Source organism: Chiloscyllium plagiosum, unplaced genomic scaffold (genome assembly GCF_037043375.1).
Source record: "Chiloscyllium plagiosum isolate Xiang-an unplaced genomic scaffold, Cpla_swu_hap1 HiC_scaffold_23, whole genome shotgun sequence".
NCBI classification, from domain to species: Eukaryota; Metazoa; Chordata; class Chondrichthyes; order Orectolobiformes; family Hemiscylliidae; genus Chiloscyllium; species Chiloscyllium plagiosum.
In genome coordinates this window covers 60,763,360-60,787,403 of record NW_028270161.1, presented here as the reverse complement: position 1 = coordinate 60,787,403, position 24,044 = coordinate 60,763,360, and the positions used below count along the sequence as shown (strand labels likewise).

The 24,044-nt window shown below is 45.2% G+C and overlaps 1 protein-coding gene across 3 annotated transcripts in view; it reads right to left on the bottom strand.

Moving 5' to 3' along the window:
- Window positions 1-24,044, bottom strand: part of LOC122561437 (dynein axonemal heavy chain 3-like) — a 557,691-nt gene that overhangs the window by 177,609 nt on the left and 356,038 nt on the right. For all 3 annotated transcript variants that reach the window (XM_087999740.1, XM_087999741.1, XM_087999742.1), the window contains 2 exons: window positions 10,637-10,801; window positions 8,318-8,540 (listed from right to left, as the gene is read on the bottom strand). In XM_087999740.1, coding sequence (XP_087855866.1) covers window positions 8,318-8,540; window positions 10,637-10,801 — 388 coding nt within the window. The remainder of the gene's footprint in view (window positions 1-8,317; window positions 8,541-10,636; window positions 10,802-24,044) is intronic.

The following is a 24,044-nucleotide window of genomic DNA, read 5'->3' as shown; positions in this document are numbered from 1 at the left end:
CTTTCACTCTTCTCTTGAATCATCCTCGCAATCCTTTCTTCTACGTTTCTAGGACTATTAGGAGGCCTGTAAAAACTCCTAACAGGGTGAGCTCACCTTTCCTATTCCTAACCTCAGCCCAAACTACCTCAGATGGCGAGTCTTCATCCATCGTCCTTTCCACAGCTGTAATACTATCTTTGACAAGCAATGCCACACCTCCCCCTCTTTTACCCCCACCTCTGACCCTACTAAAACATTTAAACCCTGGGACCTGCAACAGCCAATCCTGTCCCTGTTCTACCCATGTCTCCGTAATAGCCACAACATCGAAGTCCCAGGTACCAACCCACGCTGCAAGTTCACCTACCTTATTTCGTATACTTCTTGCATTGAAGTATACACATTTCAACCCACTTTCCTGTTTACAGGCACCCTCCTTTGAAAATGATGTCATGTTCCTAACCTCCCTACACTCCAGGCCCTGCACCCTGAAGCTACAATCTGGGTTCCCATGCCCCTGCAGAGTTAGTTTAAACCCCCCCCAAGAGCACTAGCAAACCTCCCCCCAAGGATACTGGTGCCCCTCAGATTCAGGTGCAGACCATCCTGTTTATAGAGGTCCCACCTTCCCCATAAAGAACCCCAGTTATCCAAATACCGGAATCCCTCCCTCCTGCACCATCCCTGTAGCCACGCATTTAACTGTTCTCTCTCCCTATTCCTCGACTCTCTATCACGTGGCACGGGTAACAAACCAGAGACAACAACTCTGTTCGTTCTAACTTTGAGCTTCCAACTTAGCTCCCTGAAAGCCTGCCTAACTTCCTCAGCCCTCCTCCTACCTATGTCGTTGGTGCCAATGTGGACCACGACTTCGGGCTGCTCCTCCTCCCCCTTAAGGACCCGGAAAACACGATCAGAGACATCACGTACCCTTGCACCTGGGAGGCAACATACCAAACGTGAGTCTCTCTCGTTCCCACAAAACCGCCTATCTGTGCCCCGAACTATCGAGTCCCCAATAACTATTGCTCTGCTCTTCTCCACCCTTCCCTTCTGAGCAACGGGGACAGGCTCCGTGTTATTCCTCAGTGTTGTGTCCTTCCCTTCCATGGTTTACTGAGAAAAGCTGTGGCTCTTCACAACTGCTCAACTCCAATATTGCAAGACTACCTGTTTCAGTGAGGGTCAAAGAAGCACCTCATTGTCAGAGTATCAGGACTGAGGAAGCACTGCATTGTCAGAGGATCAGTGTTGAGGGTGCATTGCACTGTTTGGAGGGTCAGTGATGGGGGACGTGCTGCGCTATTACAGGGTCAGTACTGAGGGAGTGCTGCACTTCTATAGGGTCAGTAATGAGGGACATGCTGCACCGTTAAAGGGTCAGTACTGAGGTAGTGCTGCACTTCTATAGGGTCAATAATGAGGGACATGCTGCACTGTTAAAGGGTCAGTACTGAAGTAATGCTGCACTTCTGTAGGGTCAGTAATGAGGGATTGCTGCACTGTTAAAGGGTCAGTACTGAGGTAGTGCTGCACTTCTGGAGGGTCAGTAATGAAGGATGTGCTGCACTGTTAAAGGGTCAGTACTGAGGTAGTGCTGCACTTCTATAGGATCAGTAATGAGGGACATGCTGCACTGTTAAAGGGTCAGTACTGAGGTAGTGCTGCACTTCTGTAGGGTCAGTGATGAGGGACGTGCTGCACTGTTAGAGAGTCAGTACTGAGGGAGCATTGTGCTGCTAGAGGGTCAGTACTGCTCGGGGGTCAGCTAAAAAACTGAAATTTTGAAAAATTTCCAATTCTAGTTCAAATCACTTGCAACTGACCACCTCTAGGTTTAACAAAGGAGGGATTAAAGCTGGAAAAGCTGAATTTCCCAGGGGGATTACTGATAATTTATAGATTTAAGTATTTCATATTGTTGAGAAAAGACACTTCTTATCAAGGCTTTTTGTTTCACATCTATCAGGAAAATTTGTGAGGGTACCAGTGGAAAGGGGAATGGGGAAAATCGGCATTTTTATTGCGTGAGAGGAGGCTGCTGATTGGTTGGAAAATGGGTTCTGTTGTTAGAAGCATTGCCACTAATGATGATTGACAGCTAACTGGCATGCTTCCTTTATATTTTAAACTTAGCATGGTGATTCTGATTGGTCAGCTCTGTTCCTTGAGGAATGAATTAGTTGGTTGTTGAGCAATGACAAGTCAAGCACATTGCTGTGGTTTGAGAGTCACACAGACAAGGTAAGGATGGCAGATACCTTTCCTTAAAGGTCTGCTTTTAGAACAATTACTGATAGGTTCATGATCATAATTGCTGAGATTGTCCTTCAACTCCAGACTTGTTACATGTACTTTTATTCTACCAGCTGCTTTTGTTCCATTTGAAGCCATGCTCCCAGAGCATTAACCTGAGCCTTTCAATTACTAGTTAAGAGTCACTAACACTGCGCCATCATTTCCTCCACATGTAAAATTGAATGATGAAAAGTCAATATTGCTTCTGGGAAGGTACCATTAGATTGCGAATGTAAGTCCTTTATTCAAAAGGATAGGGAGGCAGAAGCAGAAAACTTCAAATCCAAAAAGGCACCAGCACGGTAGGCAGTGTTCAGGCTCATTGGAGCCCGTCTGCTTCAGACTAGAGGCATCGTTTCTCTATGCACTTTTTATATTTGTTCTTTTCTTCTTCCTTTCTTCATCTTCGAGTCTGGAGTGGTGTCGGCCAGGCACATCGCAGCATTGTTGGTGGCATGGACCAGGACTCTTTGGTGGTGGTGGTCGTGGTTGGCCTTGAGCCTAGACTCTGGGTGGTGCCAATGCCTGAAGTGGGGTCTCCAGGCACCGGGAGACCTGGAGCCTGCACTCTTGGTTGTGTTGGTAAGGTGGAGGTGACAGCAGAGTCAGTGGCTCCTGGGGCATTGGTGTTGTAATTACTGTTCCCAGAGCAGGATTCCTTGAGGACTGAAACACCTTCCAGACCCCTTGCAGAAGCCCTAAAGCTGTGTTTGAGACCCCAATTTGAACAGAAAATGAACTCTTACTTAAATAATTTGTATTTAATCTTATTGTATCTCAAAATGGTGCCAGATTGTGGTGACAAAACATTTCCACTGTATCTTCAAGATATATGTGACAATAAATTAATCATTCTTCCATTAATTTAAGCCAGTTAGCTTAACATCTGTCACAGGGAAAATGTTAGAAACTATTATTAAAGATATTAGAGGGCAGAATTAGCACAGTTCCATTGAAGGGAAATAAATATTCACTGAATTTATCGAGTTCTTTGAAGAAGTAACATGCTGTTAGTTAAGGGGAATTTGTGAATGTATTGTATTTGGGTCTTCAGAAGACAACTGATGAAGTATCACATCAAAGGTAACAAACAGTCATGGTCCAGGGTAACATATTGACATGGGTAGAAGATTGGCTGGCAAATTAGAAGCAGGGAAGGGACATAAATTGATTTTTTTTAATGGTAAGGTGTGGCAAATGTTATATCACTGAGAAGAATTTTGGGACTTCACCTTTCCTTATTTTTAACAATGATTTGGGTGAATGGACGGAAGTTATGGAAACTAAATTAGACAATGACATGAAGTTAGAGAGAAGAATAAGTTTTGATGAGGACATAACAAAGCTACAAAGGGACATGGATAGGTTAAGTGAGTGAACAAAGTTGTGGTAAATGGAGAATAACGTGGAAAAATGTGAAATATGAAATTGTCTATTTTGGCAGAAAGGATAGAGGCATATTCTATAAACTGTGAGAGGTTGCAGAGCTCCGAGATGCAGAAAGATCTGGGTGTCAGGATCCCTTCCTGAAGAAGGGCTTATGCCCGAAATGTCGATTCTCCTGCTCCTTGGATGCTGCCTGACCTGCTGCGCTTTTCCATCAACACATTTTCAGCTCTGATCTCCAGTGTACAAAAGACTAGCCTGCAGCAAGTAATTAGGAAAGCGAATAGAATGTTGTTTATTGTCAGGGGAATTGAATATGAAAGTTATACCTTAGTTGTACAGGGCACTAGTGAGACCACAGGAGGGTTGATCAGTATGTCTGTTGATGATATGAAAATTCGTGAGGTGGTAAATAGTGAGGAGGTACAGGCTTGGAGGATATATCGGAGAATAAAGATTGCTTGGTCAGATGGGCTGATCAGTGGAAAATTGAATTCAATGTGGATCAATGTGAGGTGTTGCATGTATGCAGGGACAAACAAGGCAAGGAATGCATGGTGAACGGTAGGACCTAGGAACACCGAGGATCAGAGGGACCTTGATGTGCATGTTCACCAATTCCTTAGGGTAGTGTGACAGGTACCCCAAACTTAACCCAGTGGTTAAGAAGGCATATAGGATACATGCCTTTGTTAATTGAGTCATAGAGTTTAAGAGCAGGGAGTTTATCCTGGAACTGTATAAAATGTTGGTTAGGCCATAGTTAGAGTGCTGTGTGCAGTTCTAGAATCCACATTATAGGAGGGACATGACAGCACCAGGTACAGAGGAGATTTACCAGGATATTGCCTGAGCTGGAGAGTTTCACATATGAATAGAGATTGGACAGACTGGGATTGTTTTCCTCAGAGCAGAAGATATCAACAGGGGACATGATGAAGCTGTATAAAATTATGAGGGGCATAGATAGGGTACACAGGAAGAAATGTTTCCCCTAAGGATCCATAACCATATTTAAGGTACGGGCAGGAGGTTTGGTGAAGAAATACTTTTTCGCCCAGAGGTGTTGGGAATCTGGAATTCACTGTCTGTCAGAGTGGTAGAGGCAGAAATGCTCAGTATATTTAAGAAGTATTTACATGTGCACTTGTGATACCAAGGCATTACAAGGCTATGTGCCACGTGCTGGCGAATGGGGTTAGAGAAGTGGTTGTTTTTGACTGGTGCAAATTTGAAAAGGTCTTTGCTGGTGAAGATCTCTTTGATGCTGTGACACATCTGCAGTACTGTGTACAGTGTATTTATTGCCGATGTAAATATGCTGGTAACAGTTCAGAGAAGGTTTAACAGATGAATACCTGGAATTATGAGGAAAAACTAGGCAGGCTGGTCTTGTATCTGTTGGAGATTAAGAAAGTGATGTGATTGAAATGAACTATGTAAGATCCTGAGGGATCTTGACCAGTGGATGTAGAAGGAATGTTGCCCCCAATGGGAATCGAGAACTAGGTGTCACTGTTTAAAATATGCAGCAACCCATTTAAGACAGAATTAAGGAGACTTTTATCTCTCAGACAGTTGTGGAACTCTCTTCCTCAAAAGGTGGTGGAGCAGGGTCTGTGACTGTTTTTAACGGGGCAGGTGGATGGATTCTGGATAAGCAAATGAGTGCAATGTTAAAGGGGATACGCAAGAATTGATTAGGACTTGCTGTTCCAATCAGAGCAGCCATGAATTTACTAAATGTAGGACAAGCTGGAGGGACTGAATGGTTTATACCTGTTCCCACTATGTATATTTGAATAGCTTTGTTCAGAACAAGTTGTTATTGTTTCATAAAAAGTCACAATATAAACTTGAGAAATTTTCAAGCTCATGTAATAAAATGGACAGGAACACAATCTACAGTGCGGAAGCAGACCATTCAGCCCATCAACACTATGACCCTCCCCCTACCAAATAAGCCTGCACTTTCCATGACTAACCCCCCTAGCTTACACATCCCTGGACACAATGGGCAATTTAGCACAGCCAATCCACCCTAACCTGCACACTTTTGTAACTGTGGGAGGAAACCCATGCAGACTCAGGAAGAATGTACAAACTTTACACAGATGTAAAGCTTGAGGCTGGAATTGAACCTGGGTCCCTTGCATTGTGATGCAGCAGTGTTAACCACTGAGCTACTGTGGCACCCTTGACACAATACATGGACACAAAATTGGCTGAATAATGGGAATTAGAGAGCTGCGGTGATTGTATTTTTTTGGACTGGAGAAAGGTTCGTAATAGAGTTCTCCATAAGTTAGTGTTATGAACCTTGTTCCCCCGATACATATTAATGACCTCAACCTTAGTGTGCATGCCAAAATTTCAAAGCATGGAGACTACACGAAACTTGAAAGCATTGTCAGCTGTGAGGAGGATAATGCAAACTTTGAAAGGACAAAGGAGGTGGGAATGAATAGACAAGCAGCTGATTAAATTTAATGCAGAGAAGTGTGCAGTGATTCATTTTGCTAGGAAGAATATGAAGAAGCAATACATAATAAAGGGTTCAATTTTAAAGAGGGTGCAGTAACAAAGAGACCTAGCATTATCAGTGCATTAATTATTGAATGTGGTGGGACAGATTGAGAGTGTGGTTAAGAATATATACTGAGGATTAGGGGAGATTTGACAGAAACTCATAATTATAAGGGAGCATGACAGAATAAAAAAGGGAGAAACTATTCCCAGTGGTGGAAGGATCAAGAATCAGAGAATACAGATTGAAGGAAAAAGAAGCAATTGTAACACAAGGAGAAATCTGCTCACACTGTTTGAGATTGGGTATGCTTTCCACCTGAGAGTGGAAGGGGAGGCAGCTCTAGTGGAGCCATTTTCTCAAGGGGATTGGATCACTACCCAAAAAGGAAGAATGTACAGCGCTCCAGGTGGGGAATAAACACCAGGTGACTTCCTTCAGTGGGCTAGCACTGAGGTTGATGGTCTGAATGTCCTCCTTCGATGATTCTCTCCAGTGCAGCAATTAGCAGGCCAAATCCAGAAAAGGTTTACGAACCAGCATTCAAAGCTTTACCAGTATCCTAGTTCACAGTGTTCGACACTCCACAATGCCTTACACCTGCTGGACAGAGGAGGCGCTAGCTGGAAACGGTCGGTGGGTACATTGATAGTCTGGGATATTAAGCAAGTGCCCAGTTAGGTAACACAACTCTTCCCAGAGAAACCCTCACAGGGATAGCTGATGGATGCTGAAATTATTCTTCATTGTAAAGGTCAGCAAATCCTGGAGTGCTTAGAAGATGGCTTATCCCAGTCCCTAATTCTGACATCCACTACCAAGAAAGCTGCAGGAGAATGGATACCTTTCCTGTCCTGACATATTCCCTGGAAAATATCACTATTGATAAAGCCCCATCATTAAGATATGTCTGTAGGACATTTGGATTTTAAACATTTGTGAAAGATGTAACTACGTTGGTAATGCTTTTTTTCTGTCATTTTTTTTTGCCTTTAATTCCTGTCATTGACTACTGGCGAAAATCTACCTGGTATGACATTTTCTCTTCAAATCTATTCACCCTGGTAAACAGTTCAAGCAATCTAAAGCTTAATATCTTACCATTTGTCCACAAGGCATTTTCACTCTCTGCAGTGTCCTCAACAAAGCCACTTGCGACGTGGATGATTTCTGATAACTAAATTTTAGATGCAAGGACTATCTAAAAAAGTGGACTTAGAGGAGCATGGAGATTGCAGCTGCTCCTGAGTCTTGAGAGACTTTCTTGCATCATCCTTTTTTTTTATTGTGTGTAGTTTTGTTTGCCCTGTTATAGGAAGGGTATTATTAGACTGGTTCCGAAAAGGATGTTACAAGGAATACAGGGTTTGTGATATAAAAATAGACTGGAAAGACTGTGACTATTTTCACTGGAGCTTAGGAGGCTGAGAGGTGACCTTTATTGAGGTTTATAGAATCATGAGGGATGTACATAGGGTAGGGGATTCAAAACCAGGGGGGCATATCTTTAAGGTGAGAGGAGAAAGATTTAAAAAAGATATGAGGGGTAACTTTTTTACACGGAGAGTGGTTCATATGTGGAATGAACTGCCAGAAAAAGTGGTAGGTGTGGACACAGTTACAACATTTTTAAGACATTTGGATAAGTTCACGAATGGGCAAAGTTAAAAATCACACAACACCAGGTTGTAGTCCAACAGGTTTCATTGGAAGCACTAGCTTTTGGAGCGCTGCTCCTTCATCAGGTGGTTGTCATCAGGTTGACAACCACCCGATAAAGGAGCAGCACTCTGAAAGCTAGTGCTTCCAATGAAACCTGTTGGACTACAACCTGGTGTTGTGTGATTTTTAACTTTGTACAACCCAATCCAACACCAGCATCTCCATATCATGAATAGGCAAGGTTTGGAGGGATATGGACCAGGAGCAGGGAATGGTTTAATTTGGGAACATGATCGGAGTGGACAGGTTGAACTGATGAGTCTGTTTCCATGCTGTAGGATCCTATGGCTATGATTCTTCTTGTGAGATGAATTCCAGAATGATTTGTTTGTATAATGACTGAGCTGGTTGGAAATGAGCTCATTTCTATGTACACCTTCACCTGTGGGTTGGACTCACCATCACTCCACTCGTGAGACACTGGATCAAAGCTGCCGTACAATTGGCTCATGCTGATGGCTTTTGGATTGATGATGACATACTGCACTCTATGTTCATCCATCAGGCCCCTCTCTTCCAGCAGCTCCAGCACACCAGCCAGTACCTTCAGGGCACAAGTCTTACCCCCCAGGGGGCTCCCAACCAGCATGAAGCCATGACGCACCAACATCATTTCATAAATCTGAGGACATAAACAATTAAAGCTGTTAATTTCCATCCAACCTGAAGGAGACAAGCTACTTGATAAAGAAATTGTCACAGTGAAAACTATTCCTTCCTGCACTTTGGGGTTTTGCTAGAGACTTACAAAGCCAGCAATGAGAGCATAACTCCATACCAGGAGAATAAAATAGAAACGTTACAAGTCGAGTGAATTTTTCCAGTAAGAAGGTTGGAAACGAATGTGAAGAGGAGAGTAAGATCGGCTAGGAGAGAGTATGACAATAGAATGGCAGTCAACGTTAAAGGGAACCCCAAGCATCTTCCATTGGCAGGGAAATAGTAAACAGCGCAGTGGGAGCCTCTGCACAAGGTGAGAATAATGACTGAGAACATTTTTTCTTTAATGGAAACAAAAACAGAAATTGCTGGAAAAACTTGGCACATCTGGTAGTATCTGTGGAGAGAGAATCAAGGTAAACATTTCAATGACCCTTCTTCAGAACTTTGTCCTTTGTTTGATATGTCGTTCTTTTATTTTTTTCATGGAATGTTGGTGTCACTGGGCCAGCATTTGTTATTCTTGAACAGAATAACTTCCTGAGCCATTTAAGTGTCAATTTCACTAGGTTAGTAATCCTGCACCACAGGCAATTTTCTGGGAACATGATTTCAAATCCCACCAGTGGCAGGTGGTGAAATTTGAATTCAAGAAGAAATGAAATGCATAACTAAAATCAAAATGATCTCACAGAGACAGTAATCATTGTTGGGGGAAAATCCATTTGATTCACTTCAGGGAAGGAAATCTGCCATCCTTACCTGGTCTGGTCTACATGTAACTTCAGCCCCACAACAATGTGTTCAACATTTAACTGACCTCTGGCCAATAAGGGATGAACAATAAATGTTAGTCTAGCCAGTGACACCCACATCCTATGAATGAATAAGACGATTCAGAATCGGCCATAATTCTGTGGGTCAGGGATCATGTGTAGAGCAGACTAAATGAGGCCAGCAGATTGCCTTCCCTTATGAACTAGGTGGGTTTTGACAGCAATTGCAGTTATCATGATCAACATTATATAGATGAGGTGTATATTATCAATCCTGTAACTTTGGCATTTTCCCCTTAGTATGAATAGTTACTAATGAAGAAGATATTGACAAAATATCTGCAGAAAGTGAGTTGGTGGATGGGGCTGAGAATTGATAGACACAAGGACTTAGTGTCACCTTTTCAGGATGCATCACAGTTCGCTCAAGGAAATGGTGGTGGAGAGAGTGGAAGGGTTTGTGAAAATCTTCCAGTCTTCCCTCAATATGGGGGAGATGTCAAAGAATTGGAAAGTGCTACACATGATTCAACAGACAGATATATGGACATTCTGAGTGAGGCCATCAAGATCAACATCAAGTTTTAGAATCAATGATTAGAGAGGACACTATAGGCCCACAGAGAGTTTGGGGTTAATTCAGGATTTGTAAAAGGCACAATTGTGCTTAACAAGTGTAATTAAGTATTTTGGTGATCTAACAGAGAAGGTTAATGGAGCATGGTGGATGTTGTCTATATGAATTTTAAGGAAGTGTTTGACAATGTACTGTATAAAAGGCTGGTTCACAAAATCGAGGCTCATGGCATAGAAAGGTTAGTATCTTACTGGATAAAGTCAACTTAAGGGCAGAAAACAGCGGAATGTGGTAAGTGGGTACTTTCAGCCGTGGGATGATAGACAGTGGTGTTCCTCAAAGATTGGTGTTCCTCAAGAGTCAGTGTTAGGATCACTGCTCTTATGAGATACAAGTCCTTTTTTTAATATATCATGTGTTGAATAAAGTTGGGGTTCATCTGAGGAGTTGAAGTGGGTGCCTGGGCTATACCATGATCAAGTAGATTGTTCTGCTAAATAGAGCAAAGATCACCTCACAGACCTCTTTAGATGGGAGGCAGTGACAAAATATCCACCCTTCACCCCTTAGATTGGAAATCAAAACTCTGGCCCAAATGTTGGAATTTAACCCATACCCTCTTCCTCTCCCCAGCCCTAGTAAAACTGGGGATCTTATTCATTCCCAGTCTGGAGACAACACTTTCAATGGCATCCTATTCATTACCTGAATGATTTTTTCAATGAACCAGGGTGAAGGCTGAAGATTAAATCCTTTAATGGTTTCTTGGATAGTAATCTCCAGGTTGCCATGGTGACGAGTTGGCAAAACGACCCCCGGGAAGAGATCAGAAATTATGCTGTCAAAAAGTGGGATGTCGTGGGAGAGGAACTGAAAATTGGAAATAAAAACAACTTAGAAATTAACAGGACTAGGAGCTGATGAAACTTTATAAAATCTTCCTCTAAAAACACACATGAAGTCAGAATATATGGAGCCCAACAGGAATTGCTGGAAAAATTCAGCAGGTCTGGCAGCATCATGTGGAGAGAAAGCAGAGTTAACATTTGTTTTTGTCGAATGACCCTTCTTCAGAACTGATGGTAGCTAGGAAACATTGGTATAAATGCTGAAGTAGGTGTGGGGGGAGAAGGGGAAGGACTAAGTGATCAGTGGAGACAGAACCCAGAAAGAGAAAAATATTTGGACAGACAAAGCAGTGGTTAATGGTCAGCCTGGGAGAATGAATAGTGGCTAGTGGGGACTATAATAGCTGACAATGTGTGTGTGTGTGGTAGCCCACAAAGAGGGTTTCTCAATTGAGAGCTCCTCACTGCTGTGATTTACAGGCTGCCTTGTCAGCCTTCCACACAAACTGTTTCTTGCTTCCCTCCTCACTATGTTGTGTCCGCAAAAATGGCCCTGAGATTCCAGTTGCCTACCACTTCAACACACCACCGTATTTCTTGGCCAACTACCTCTGTCTCAGGCTTGCTGCAGTGCTCTAGTGAAGCTCAGTGTAAGCCGGAAGAACAGCACCTCATTTTCTGCTTGGGAAGTCTACAGCTTTCTGGACTCAATATTGAGTTCAACAATTTTAGGGCCTGAACATCTTCTCTCAAGTCCTTCCCCCGACCCCCACACCCGAGGTCTTGTTAGTCATTAATGGTCACCATTTGGGCGGCATGGTGACTCAGTGGTTAGCACTGCTGCCTCACAGCACCAAGGTCCCAGGTTTGATCCCAGCCTCGGGCGACTGTCTGTGTAGAGTTTGCACATTCTCCCCAGTGTCTGCGTGGGTTTCCTCCGGGTGCTCCGGTTTCCGTCCACAGTCCAAAGATGTGCAGGTCAGGTGAATTGGCCATTCTAAATTGCCCATAGTGCTAGGTGCATTAGTCAGAGGGAAATGGGTCTGGGTGGGTTACTCTTTGGAGGGTTGGTGTGGACTGGTTGGGCTGAAGGGCCTGTTTCCACACTGTAGGGAATCAAATCTATTAGCAGCTATTCATTCTCCCAGGCTGGTCTTTGTCCAGTCCTTGTCTACCCAACTGTTTCTCTCTCTCTGGGCTCCTTTTCCATCTATTGTTTACTCCTTCACCCTCTCCCACCACTTCTCTAACATAAATACCAACCTTTTCCCAAACGTTAACTCTGCTTTTTCTCCACAGATGCTGCGTGACCTGCTGAGTTTTCCCAACTCGTATGAGAAGATCGTATGAGGAAAGACTGAGACACTTGGGGCTGTTTTCATTAGAGAAAAGAAGGTTTAGGGGTGACTTGATTGAGGTGTACAAGATGATTAGGGGGTTAGATAGGGTTGACAGTGTGAACCTTTTCCCGCGTATGGAGTCGGGTATTACAAGGGGGCATAGCTTTAAATTAAGGGGGGGTAGATATAGGACTGAAGTTAGGGGTAGGTTCTTCACTCAGCGAGTCGTAAGTTCATGGAATGCCCTGCCAGTAGCAGTGGTGGACTCTCCCTCTTTATGGGCATTTAAGCGGGCATTGGATAGGTATATGGAGGATAGTGGGTTAGTATAGGTTAGGTGGGCTTGGATCGGCGCAACATCGAGGGCCAAAGGGCCTGTACTGCGCTGTATTCTTCTATGTTCTATGTTCTAACAATTTCTGATATTATTTATGATTTCCAGTAGCTGCAATTCTTTGGGTTGTTTTTGTTTAGTGCAGAATATGTGGAGTTTGGTGCTGAGAGGATAGAACAAAGAACAAAGAAAATTACAGCAAAAGAACAGGCCCTTCGGCCCTCCAAGCCTGCGCCAGTCCAGATCCTTTATCTAAACCTGTCACCTATTTTCTAAGGTTCTGTATCCTTCTGCTCTCTGCCCATTCATGTATCTGTCTAGATACATCTTAAATGAAGCTATGGCTCCCACCCCTACCACCTGCGTTGGCAATGCATTCCAGGCAACCACCACCCTCTGCTTAAAGACCTTTCCACGCATATCTCCCCTAAACTTTTCCCCTCTCACCTTGAACTCATGACCCCTAGTAATTGAGTACCCCACTCTGCAGAAGAAGCATTGTCCACCCTGTCTACACCTCTCGTGATTTTGTGAACTTTAATCAGGTCCCCCCTCAACCTCTATCTTGCTAATGAAAACAATCATAATCTACTCAACCTCTCTTCATAGCTAGTGCCCTCCATACCAGGCAACTTCCTGGTGAACTTCCTCTGCACCCTCTCCAAAGCATCCACGTCCTTTTGGTAATGTGGTGATCAGAACTGTACGCAGTATTCCAAATGTGGCCAAACCAAAGTCCTATACAAGTGTACCATGACCTGCCAACTCTTGTACTCAGCGCCTAATCCGATGAAGGAAAGCATGCTGCATGCCTTCCTTGACCTGCATTGCCACCTTCAGGGTACAATGGACCTGAACACCCAGCTCTCTCAGTACACCAATTTTCCCCAGGGCATTTCCATTTAGTTCGCTCTTGAATTGGATCTTCCAAAATGCATCACCTCGCATTTGCCCGGATTGAACTCCATCTGTCATTTCTCTGTCCAACTCTCCAAACTATCCACATTCTGCTGCATTCTCTGACAATCCCCTTCACTGTCTGCTACTCTACCAATCTTAGTGTCATCTGCAAACTTGATAATCAGACCAACTATACCTTCCTCCAAATCATTTATGTACATCACAAACAACAGTGGTCTCAAAACGGATCCCTATGGAATGCCACTGGTCACAGGTCCCCATTTTGAGAACTTCCCTTCCACTACTCCTCTGTCTCCTGCTGCCCAGCCAGTTCTCTATCCATCTAGGTGAATTGGCCATGCTAGATTGCCCATAGTGTTAGGTGCATTAGTTGGGGTAAATGCAGGGGAATCGGTCTGGGTGGGTTGCTCTTCGGAGGGTCGGTGTGGACTTGTTGGGCTGAAGGGCCTGCTTCCACGCTGTAGGGAACCTAACGTAATCTGTAGGGAATCTAATCTAGCTAGTACATGCTGAACCCCATGCGACTTCACCTTCTCCATCAGCCTACCATGGGGAACCTCATCAAACGTCTTACTGAAGTCCCTATATATGACATCTACAGCCCTTCCCTCATCAATCAACTTTGTCACTCCCTTAAAGAATTCCATTAGATTTGTAAGACATGACCTTCCCTGGACGAAACCATGTCACCCTAGCACTGATAAGCTCATTTTCTTCCAAGTGGGAATAGATCCTATTCCTCAGTATCTTCTCCAGCAGATTCCCTAACACTGATGTCAGGCTCACCGGTCTATAATTTCCTGAATTATCCCTGCTACCCTTCTTAAACAAGGGGACAACATGAGCAATTCTCCGTGTTCAAGGATGCTGCAAAGATATCTGTTAAAGCCCCAGCTAGTTCCTCTCTCCGTCCCCTCAGTAATCTGGGGTAGAAACAAAGTTACTGAATTGGAAATTGTCATTCCTAGTACACTGTACTCCTTGTGTGTAGTAACTCCCAGACAGTTTCGGAATAACTAAGGGAGTGCTGCACTGTCAGTGGTACTGTCTTCCTGCTGCAACATTAAGTCAGTTATCCTCCAGGGTGGATGCTAAATCATTCAAAATTGCTATTGGAGAATTCTCTCTACTGTCCTGATCCTTTAACCAATGGCCATGAAAGCAGATGTTCAGAATGGATCATAGAATCTCTAAAGTTTGGAAAAGGCAATTTGGCCCACCAAGTTCACATCACCCCTCCAAAGAGTATCCCACCCAGATCCATTCCCCTACCCTATTATTCTACATTTCCCGTGACTAATGTGCGTAACCTACACATCCTTGAACATTATGGGCAAGTTAGCATGGCCAACTTACCTAATCCATATACCTTTGGACTGTGGGAAGAAACCAGAGCATCCAGAGGAAACTTAGGAAGACGGGGGAGAATGTGCAAACTTCACACAGAGAGTCGCCCAAGGCTGGAATTGAACCTGGGTCCCGGGTGTTGTGAGGCAGCAGTGCTAACCACTGAGTCACTATTTTTGGGATCTTGCAATGCACAAATTGACTGCTGTTTTTCCTACAATAAACCAGTGACCACTATGGGGTGCACTGTAGTTCAGTGGTTACCATTGCTGCCTCACAGTGCCAGGGACCCCCCCGTGTTTGGTTTCACCCTCAGGTAACAGTTTGTCCGGAAGCCCACCGCAAACCTTAGCCACCTCGATTGCTCACGAGGTGTCAGGGCTGAGCAACTTATTTGCTCTCTGCTCCCTCAGCCAGCACAAACCACACTTGCTGAGGAACCTGTTCCTGAGCAGTGGCTCCCAGACAAAAGCCACCACTCCCAGAGGGGGAAAGCCAACCATGTCCTGGAATATGATCAGCTCCAGGTAAAAGACAGATAATTTCTGGAAGGAGACCAGAGGGTAGGGCAATTCCATGAACACGAACTGTGCATCATAATGCAGGCCATGTACCTGATGGAAATAATATATCTAGGAGAAAGTGAGGACTGCAGATGCTGTAGATCAGAGCTGAAAATGTGTTGCTGGAAAAGCGCAGCAGGTCAGGCAGCATCCAAGGAGCAGGAGAATCGACGTTTTGGGCATGAGCCCTTCTTCAGGAATGAGGAAAGCAGGCTAAGATAAAAGGTCGGGAGGAGGGACTTGGGGAAGGGGGTTGGGAATGCGATAGGTGGAAGGAGGTTAAGGTGAGGGTGATAAGGTGAGGGTGATAGGCCGGAGTGGGGGGGGGGGGGGGGCGGAGAGGTCAGGAAGAAGATTGCAGGTTAGGAAGGTAGTGCTGAGTTCAAAGGTTGGGACTGAGACAGGGTGGGGGGAGTGGAAGTGAGGAAACTGGAGAAATCTGAGTTCATCCCTTGTGGTTGGAGAGTTCCTAGGTGGAAGATAAGGCGCTCTTCCTCCAGCCGTCGTGTTGCTATGGTCTGGCAATGGAGGAGTCCAAGGACCTGCATGTCCTTGGTGGAGTGGGAGGGGGAGTTGAAGTGTTGAGCCACGGGGTGGTTGGGTTGGTTGATATGGGTGTCCCAGAGGTGTTTTCTGAAACGTTCCGCAAGTAGGCGGCCTGTCTCCCCAATATAGAGGAGGCCATATCGGGTGCAGTGGATGCAGTAAATGATGTGCATGGAGGTGCAGGTGAATTTGTGGCGGATATGGAAGGATCCCTTGGGGGCCTTGGAGGGAAGTGAGGGGGGAGGTGTGGGTGTAAGTTTTGCATTTCTTGCGTTTGCAGGGGAAGGTGCCGGGAGTGGAGGTTGGGTTGGTGGGGGGTGTGGACCTGACGAGGGAGTCACGGAGGGAGTGGTCTTTTCGGAACGCTGATAGGGGAGGGGAGGGAAATATATCCCTCGTGGTGGGGTCCGTTTGGAGGTGGCGGAAATGATGGCGGATGGTACGCTGTATATGGAGGTTGGTGGGGTGGTAGGTGAGGACCAGTGGGGTTCTGTCCTAGTGGCGATTGGAGGGGCGGAACTCAAGGGCAGAGGAGCGGGACGTGGAGGAAATGCGGTGGAGGGCATCGTCGATCACGTCTGGGGGGAAATTGCAGTCTTTGAAGAAGGAGGCCATCTGGGTTGTTCGGTATTGGAAATAATATATCATCAGGGCACACCACCTTGGAGGAGCCTCCTCCATCCACCTATTGCACTCTCAGCTACCTTCCCCCTCACCCCACCCCCCCTCCCATTTAACTCTCCACCTCCTTGGCTAACAGCCTGATTCCTAATGAAGGGCTTTTGCCTGAAACCTTGATTCTCCTGCTCCTCGGATGCTGTCTGACCACCACACTCTCGACTTCAGGACGAACTGAGTCCTATCCCAACAACAGCTCCACACCACGTACCCTTCCTCCATGACATGGTGGCCCACACTCTCAGCCATCTCAGTGATATCCTCCTGGTGCCCTTTCGATCAGTATGTAGGTGTTATTTATCCAGGCTGATGGTATACACTCTCAATGCCATGCCTTTGCCCGCTGCCTAGACCGTTTTGCCCTCTGGCAGTGGACTTCCCCGCTGGGGCCCCCTCCAATAAAGGCAGATTCTCCTCTTATATCGGGGATCTGGGGTGGAGATGCTGCATGTGGTGGTCCTGTACAACCGTAGACTCAGTCGCTCATCTGCTGCCAGACTACGTATAGAGGCCTATAGAGACTGGGGTGGGCACCACAGGAGCAGGGGTGCGAACAATGTTATTTTAAATTAGTAAGTTTCATTTTCATGATACAAAGTTGTGTTGACTGTTAATTTGTGTTTTATTTTGGTACAGTGCGCCAGCATATTATTATTTTTGATGATCTTTTTAAAAGAACAGAGAATGCTTCACCAAATCTCACCCATACAGCGTCTATTTCAAGAATTTAAAAAAGTAAATGGAGCTTTACTCTGTAATGAACCCCAGGCTGTACCTGTCCTGCAAGTGTTTAATGGGGACAGTGTCGAGGGACTTTACTTTCAGTTTGAAAGAGTCGATGAGAGTTTGACATGTGCCTCTTGCTTGATGTGGGAGCTTAGGAACGTGTCTGACGTTCCTGACTCTTACACTTACAAGAAGTGTGTCCAGCTGCAGCTCTTGTTTGACCACATGATAGCTCTGGAGCTGTGGATGGACTCACTGTGGAGGATCTGCGATGCTGAGGAGGTCGGGGATAGCACGTTTAGTGAACTGGTCACACCGCAGGTTAGACTTGCTGAGGGAGACAGTGAATGGGTGACCACAAGGCAGAAAAAGCGTAGGAAGGCAGTGCAGGTGTCCCCTGCGGTCATCTCCCTCCAAAACAGGTAAACCATATTGGATACTGTTGGGGGAGATGGCTCACCAGGTGAGGGCAGCAGTTGTCAAGCTCATGGCACCGTGGCGGGCCCTGCTGTTCATAGGGGTGGGAAAAAGACTCATAAGGCCATAGTCAGAGGGGATTCTATTGTAAGGGGGTAGATAGGCGGTACTGATCTCGGGATTACTACCAGTGCCATGTGCTAGCCAGCGTAGAAATAAAAACATAGGCAGGATGAACACGTGGCTTGAGAGATGGTGTAGGAGGGAGGGGTTCGATTTGTTGGACATTGGGACCGGTTCTGTATTACAAAAGGGACGGTCTACATCTGAACCGGACTGGAATCAATGTCCTTGGGGGAGATTTTGCTACTGCTGCTGGGGAGGTTTTAAACTAATGTGGCAGGGGACTGGGAACCAGAAGAGAAAACAAGTAGACAGCGAGGTGGAGACTGCAGACTGTAAGAATTATGAAGATAACATTAATAAAGGGAAGAATAGGCAGTGAGCAGGTGAGCACAAAAGAACTGGTGGCCTGAAATGCATCTACTTTAATGCAAGGAGTATAGTGTGTAAGGCAGATGAACTTGGGGTTTGGATTGGTGCCTGGGAGTATGACGTTATTGCCATCACAGAGACTTGGTTGAAGGAAGGGCATGATGATTGGCAACTAAATGTTCCAGGATATAGACGCTTCAGACAGGACAGGGAGGAAAGTAAAAGGAGGGGTGGGGTTGCATTGCTGGTCAGGGACGAGATCAAGGAGGACACTATGGTGGTCTTGGGTAGTGAGGCATTACAGGTAGAGCTGAGAATTAAGAAGGGCGCAATTACATTGTTGGGGCTGTATTACAGTGAGCGTGAGGTAGCAAAACAAATAGATAAACAGATTATGAATAGATGTAGAGGCAATAGAGTAGTGGTGATGGGAGATTTTAATTTTCCCAACATTGACTGGCTTACACTTAACGTCAGAGGTCTGGATGGAGTAGAATTTATACGAAGCGTCCAGGAGAGTTTTCTAGAGCAGTATGTCAATAGTCCGATGAGGGAAGGGGCCATATTGGACCTGGTAATGGGGAATGAGCCAGGACAGGTGGTAGAAGTTGCTGTGGGGGATTGCTTTGGGAACAGTGACCACAATTCTGTAAGTTTTATAATACTCGTAGATAAAGAAGAGAGTGGTCCTAAGGGAAGAGTGCTAAACTGGGTCAAGGCCAATTATATCAAAATTAGGCAGGAGCTGATAAATGTGGAGTGGACACAGCTATTTGAAGGGAAGTCTACATTTGAGATGTGGGAGGCTTTCAAAGATAAGTTAACAGCAGTGCAGGATAGGCATGTCCCGTTGAAGGAAAAGGATCGGAAGGGCAAGATTTGTGAACCGTGGATGACAGGAGAAATTGTACGACTGGCCAAGAGGAAAAGGGAAGCGTACATAAGGTCTAAGCAGCTGAGGACAGAACGGGCCCTGGAGGAATATCGGAAGAGTAGGACAAGTCTTAAACAAGGAATCAAGTGGGTTAAAAGGGGTCATGAAATAGCTGTAGCGAGCAGAATTAGGAAGAATCCCAAAGCATTTTATTCTTATCTAAGAAGTAAGCGGGTAACTAGAGAAAGGATTGGTCCACTAAAAGATAATGAAGGAAGGCTGTGTGCCAAACCTGAGAGAATGGGTGAGATTCTGAATGATTACTTTGCATCAGTGTTCACTGACGAGAGGAACATGATGAATGTTGAGATTAGAGATAGAAGTTTGTTTACTCTGGATCACATTGACATAAGGAGGGAAGATGTATTGGGTAGGCTAAGGTGGACAAATCCCCAGGACCAGATAGGATCTATCCCAGGTTACTGAGGGAAGCGAGAGAGGAAATAGCTGGGGCCCTGACAGACATCTTTGTGGCATCCTTAAATACAGGTGAGGTGCCGGAGGACTGGAAGGTTGCTCATGTCCCCTGGACAAGAAGGGTAGTAGGGATATTCTGGGTAACTACAGACCAGTGAGCCTGACGTCAGTGGTGGGGAAATTGCTGGAGAGGGTACTGAGAGATAAGCTCATTCTTTTCCAAATATAAATAGATCCTATCAGTGATAGGCAGCATGGTTTTGTGCTGGGGAGATCGTGCCTTACCAACTTGATAGAGTTCTTCGAGGAAGTGACCAAGTTGACAGATGAAGGAAGGGCTGTTGATGTCATATACATGGACTTTAGTAAGGCGTTTGATAATGTTCCCCACTGTAGACTAATGGAGAAAGTGAAGTCACATGATGTGCGGGGTGTTCTAGCTAGGTGGATAAAGAACTGGTTGAGCAACAGGAGACAGAGAGTAGTAGTTGAAGGGAATTTCTCGAAATGGAGAAAGGTGACCAGTGGTGTTCCACAGGGGTCAGTGTTGGGGCCACTGTTGTTTGTGATATACATAAATGATCTGGAAGAGGGTACTGTTGGTATGATCAGCAAGTTTGCAGATGACACGAAGATTGGTGGAGTAGCAGAAAGCATAAGGGACTGTCAAGGAATACAGAAGGATATAGATAGACTGGAGAGTTGGGCAGAAAAGTAGCAGATGGTTTTCAATCCAGACAAATGATGCATTTAGGCAAGACTAATTTCAGAGCGAATTATACAATGAATGGAAGAGCCTTGGAAAAAGTTGGTGGGCAGAGAGATCTGGGAGTTCCGGTCCATTTTATCCTGAAGGTTGCTGCACAGGTGGATAGAGTGGTCAAAGAGGCATATGGTATGCTTGCCTTCATCGGACGGGGTATTCAGTATAAGAGCTGGCAAGTCATGTTAACATTGTACAAGACATTGATTCGGCCACATTTAGAATACTGTGTACAGTTCTGGTCGCCACATTACCAAAAAGATGTGGAGGCTTTGGAGAGGGAGCAGAGAAGGTTTCCGAGGATGTTGCCTGGTATGGAGGTGCTAACTATGAAGGGAGGTTGAGTAGGTTAGGTTTATTTTCACTAGAAAAAAGGAGATTAAGGGGGGACCTGATTGAGGTTTATAAAATCATGAAGGGTATAGACAGGGTGGATAGAGACAAGCTTTTTCCCAGGGTGAAGGATTCAATAACGAGATGTCATGCTTTCAAAGTGAGAGGTGGAAAGTTTAAGGGGGATACATGCGGCAAATACTTCACACAGAGGGTGGTGGGTGTCTGGAACACGTTGCCAGCAGAGGTGGTAGAGGCAGGCAAGGTAGATTCAGTTAAGATGTGTCTGGACAGATGCATAAGTAGGTGGGGAGCAGAGGGATACAGATGTTTAGGAATTGACCAACAGTTTTAGACAGTAGATGTGGATCGGCTCAGGCTTGGAGGGCCGAAGGGCCTGTTCCTGGGCTGTAAATTTGCTTTGTTCTTTTGTTCTTTGAGTTGTGGAATCCCAATTGTAACACTCTCAATGATTCCATTTAATTCAGAGAGTTTGGAGGGTTCAGATGTAATTAAATTAAATACTTACTGAGGAAAAGTATAGTCTAACTCCTGAGTAACTATTAAACTAACGCTGTACTTAGTTTACACAGCCCCAACGATACATCTCTAGACACTTACACCCTCCACATGCTGACCCAACAGCCTCTGGAGACCTGACATATCTCCCACTGACCCCCTACCCCCTCCCCTCTCAGTGCTGGACCTCACCCTCTCCCTCCTGTTGTCTACAAACTGGACCAGATCTCAGCCCCCACCAACCTGCCTCCTACCCAAACCCCATGTCTGCCATTACTTGACCCCGTTTGAGAGCCCCTCACCCCCCAAACCCTGGCTAGACTCAAACCCACTGTGGCCAGACCCTGAGCAGAATCTCATCTCAAAAATGTGGAGCTCCCCCTTTTCACAACAGAGAAATGCTGGAGTCATAACTTGCAGAGAGGCTAAATGTCGGAAAATCAGATCCAGTTATTATTCCACTCTGTACCTCACGCAGAGTGTTCACAGAATCAAACACAGTGATAGAGTGGGCAGTCAGTATACCGTTTGGCAGGTTACAGTCAGTGATGTCAGTCAGCGTACCGGTTGGCAGGTTAAGGTCAGTGATGTCGGTCATAGAGTCATAGAGATGTACAGCACGGAAATAGACCCTTTGGTCCAACCTGTCCATGCCGACCAGATATCCCAACCCAATCTAGTCCCACCTGCCAGCACCTGGCCCATATCCCTCCAAACCCTTCCTATTCATATACCCATCCAGATGCCTCTTAAATGTTGCAATTGTACCAGCCTCCACCACTTCCTCTGGCAGCTCATTCCATACCCGTACCACCCTCTGCGTGAAAAAGTTGCCCCTTAGGTCTCTTTTATATCTTTCCCCTCTCACCCAAAACCTATGCCCTCTAGTTCTGTACTTCCCCACTCCAGGGAAAAGACCTTGTCTATTTATCCTATCCATGTCCCTCATGATTTTGTAAACCTCTATAAGGTCACCCCTCAGCCTCCGATGCTCCAGGGAAAACAGTTCCAGCCTATTCAACCTCTCCCTATAGCTCAAATCCTCCAACCCTAGCAACATTCTTGTAAATCTTTTCTGAACCATTTCAAGTTTCACAACATCCTTTCGATAGGAAGGAGACCAGAATTGCATGCAATATTCCAACAATGGCCTAACCAATGTCCTGTACTGCCACAACATGACCTCCCAACTCCTGTACTCAATACTCTGACCAATAAAGGAAAGCATACCAAACGCCTTCTTCACTATCCTATCTACCTGTGACTCCATTTTCAAGGAGCTATGAACCTGCACTCCAAGGTCTCTTTGTTCAGCAACATTCCCTGGGACCTTACCATTAAGTGTATAAGTCCTGCTAAGATTTGCTTTTCCAAAATGCAGCACTTCGCATTTATCTAAATTATAATCCATCTGCCACTTCTCAGCCCATTGGCCCATCTGATCAAGATCCTGTTGTAATCCGAGGTAATCTTCTTCGCCGTCCACTACACCTCCAACTGTCTCTTGACTCTCGTTATCTCATTTCTGAAGGCTTCCCATTTTCCAGCCGTCCCTTTACCTGTGAACATCTGCCCCCAATCAGCTTTTGAAAGTTCTTGCCTAATACAGTCAAAATTAGCCTTTCTCTAATTTAGAACTTCAACTTTTAGATCTGGTCTATCTTTTTCCATTACTACTTTAAACCTAATAGAATTATGGTCGCTGGCATCAAAGTGCTCTCCCATTGACACCTCAGTCACCTGCTCTGCCTTATTTGCCAAGAGTAGGTCAGGTTTTGCACCTTCTCTAGTAGGTACATTCACTTATTGAATCAGAAAATTTTCTTGTATACACTTAACAAATTCCTCTCCATCTAAACCCTTAACACTATGGCAGTCCCAGTCGATGTTTGGAAAGTTAAAATCCCTGACCATAACCACCCTATTATTCTTACAGATAACTGAGATCACCTTACAAATTTGTTTCTCAATTTCCCTCTGACTATTAGGGGATCTTTAATACAAAGGGTGATCATCCCTTTCTTATTTCTCAATTCCTCCCAAATAACATCTCTGGATGTATTTCTGGGAATATCCTCCTTCAGTACAGTTGTAATGCTATCTCTTGTCAAAAATGCCACTCCCCCTCCTTTCTTGCCTCCCTTTCTATCCTTCCTGTAGCATTTGTATCCTGGAACATTAAGCTGCCAGTCCTGCCCATCCCTGAGCCATGTTTCTGTAATTGCTATGATATGATGGTGTAGGAGGGAGGGCTTCAGGTATTTGGACAATTGGACTGCATTCTGGGGAAGGTGGGACCTATACAAGCAGGACGGGTTGCACCTGAACCAGAAGGGCACCAATATCCTGGGGGGTAGGTTTGCTAGCACTCTTCGGTGGGGTTTAAACTGATTTGGCAGGGGGATGGGATCCGGACTTGTAGTCCAGCAAGTAGGCTAGCTGTTTTTCAGGATGTCCAAGAATGTAGGGAGGCTGTGGAGAAGGTAGCACTGACAGGGAATACTTGCGGACACAGAGATGGGCTCAAGTGCGTATACTTCAACGCAAGGAGTATCAGAAATAAAGTGGGTGAACTTAAGGCGTGGATCGGTACTTGGGACTACGATGTTGTGTCCATCACGGAAACGTGGATAGAAGAGGGACAGGAATGATTGTTGGAAGTTCCTGGTTACAGATGTTTCAGTAAGATTGGGGGGGGTGGTAAAAAAGGAGGGGAGGTGGCATTGCTAATTAGAAATGGTATAACGGCTGCAGAAAGGCAGTTCGAAGGGCATCTGCCTTTGGAGGTAGTATGGGCTGAAGTCAGAAATAGGAAAGGAACAGTCACCTTGTTGGGTGTTTACTATAGGCCCCCCAATAGCAGCAGAGACGTGGAGAAACAGATTAGGAAACAGATTTTGGAAAGGTGCAGACGCCACAGGTAGTAGTCATG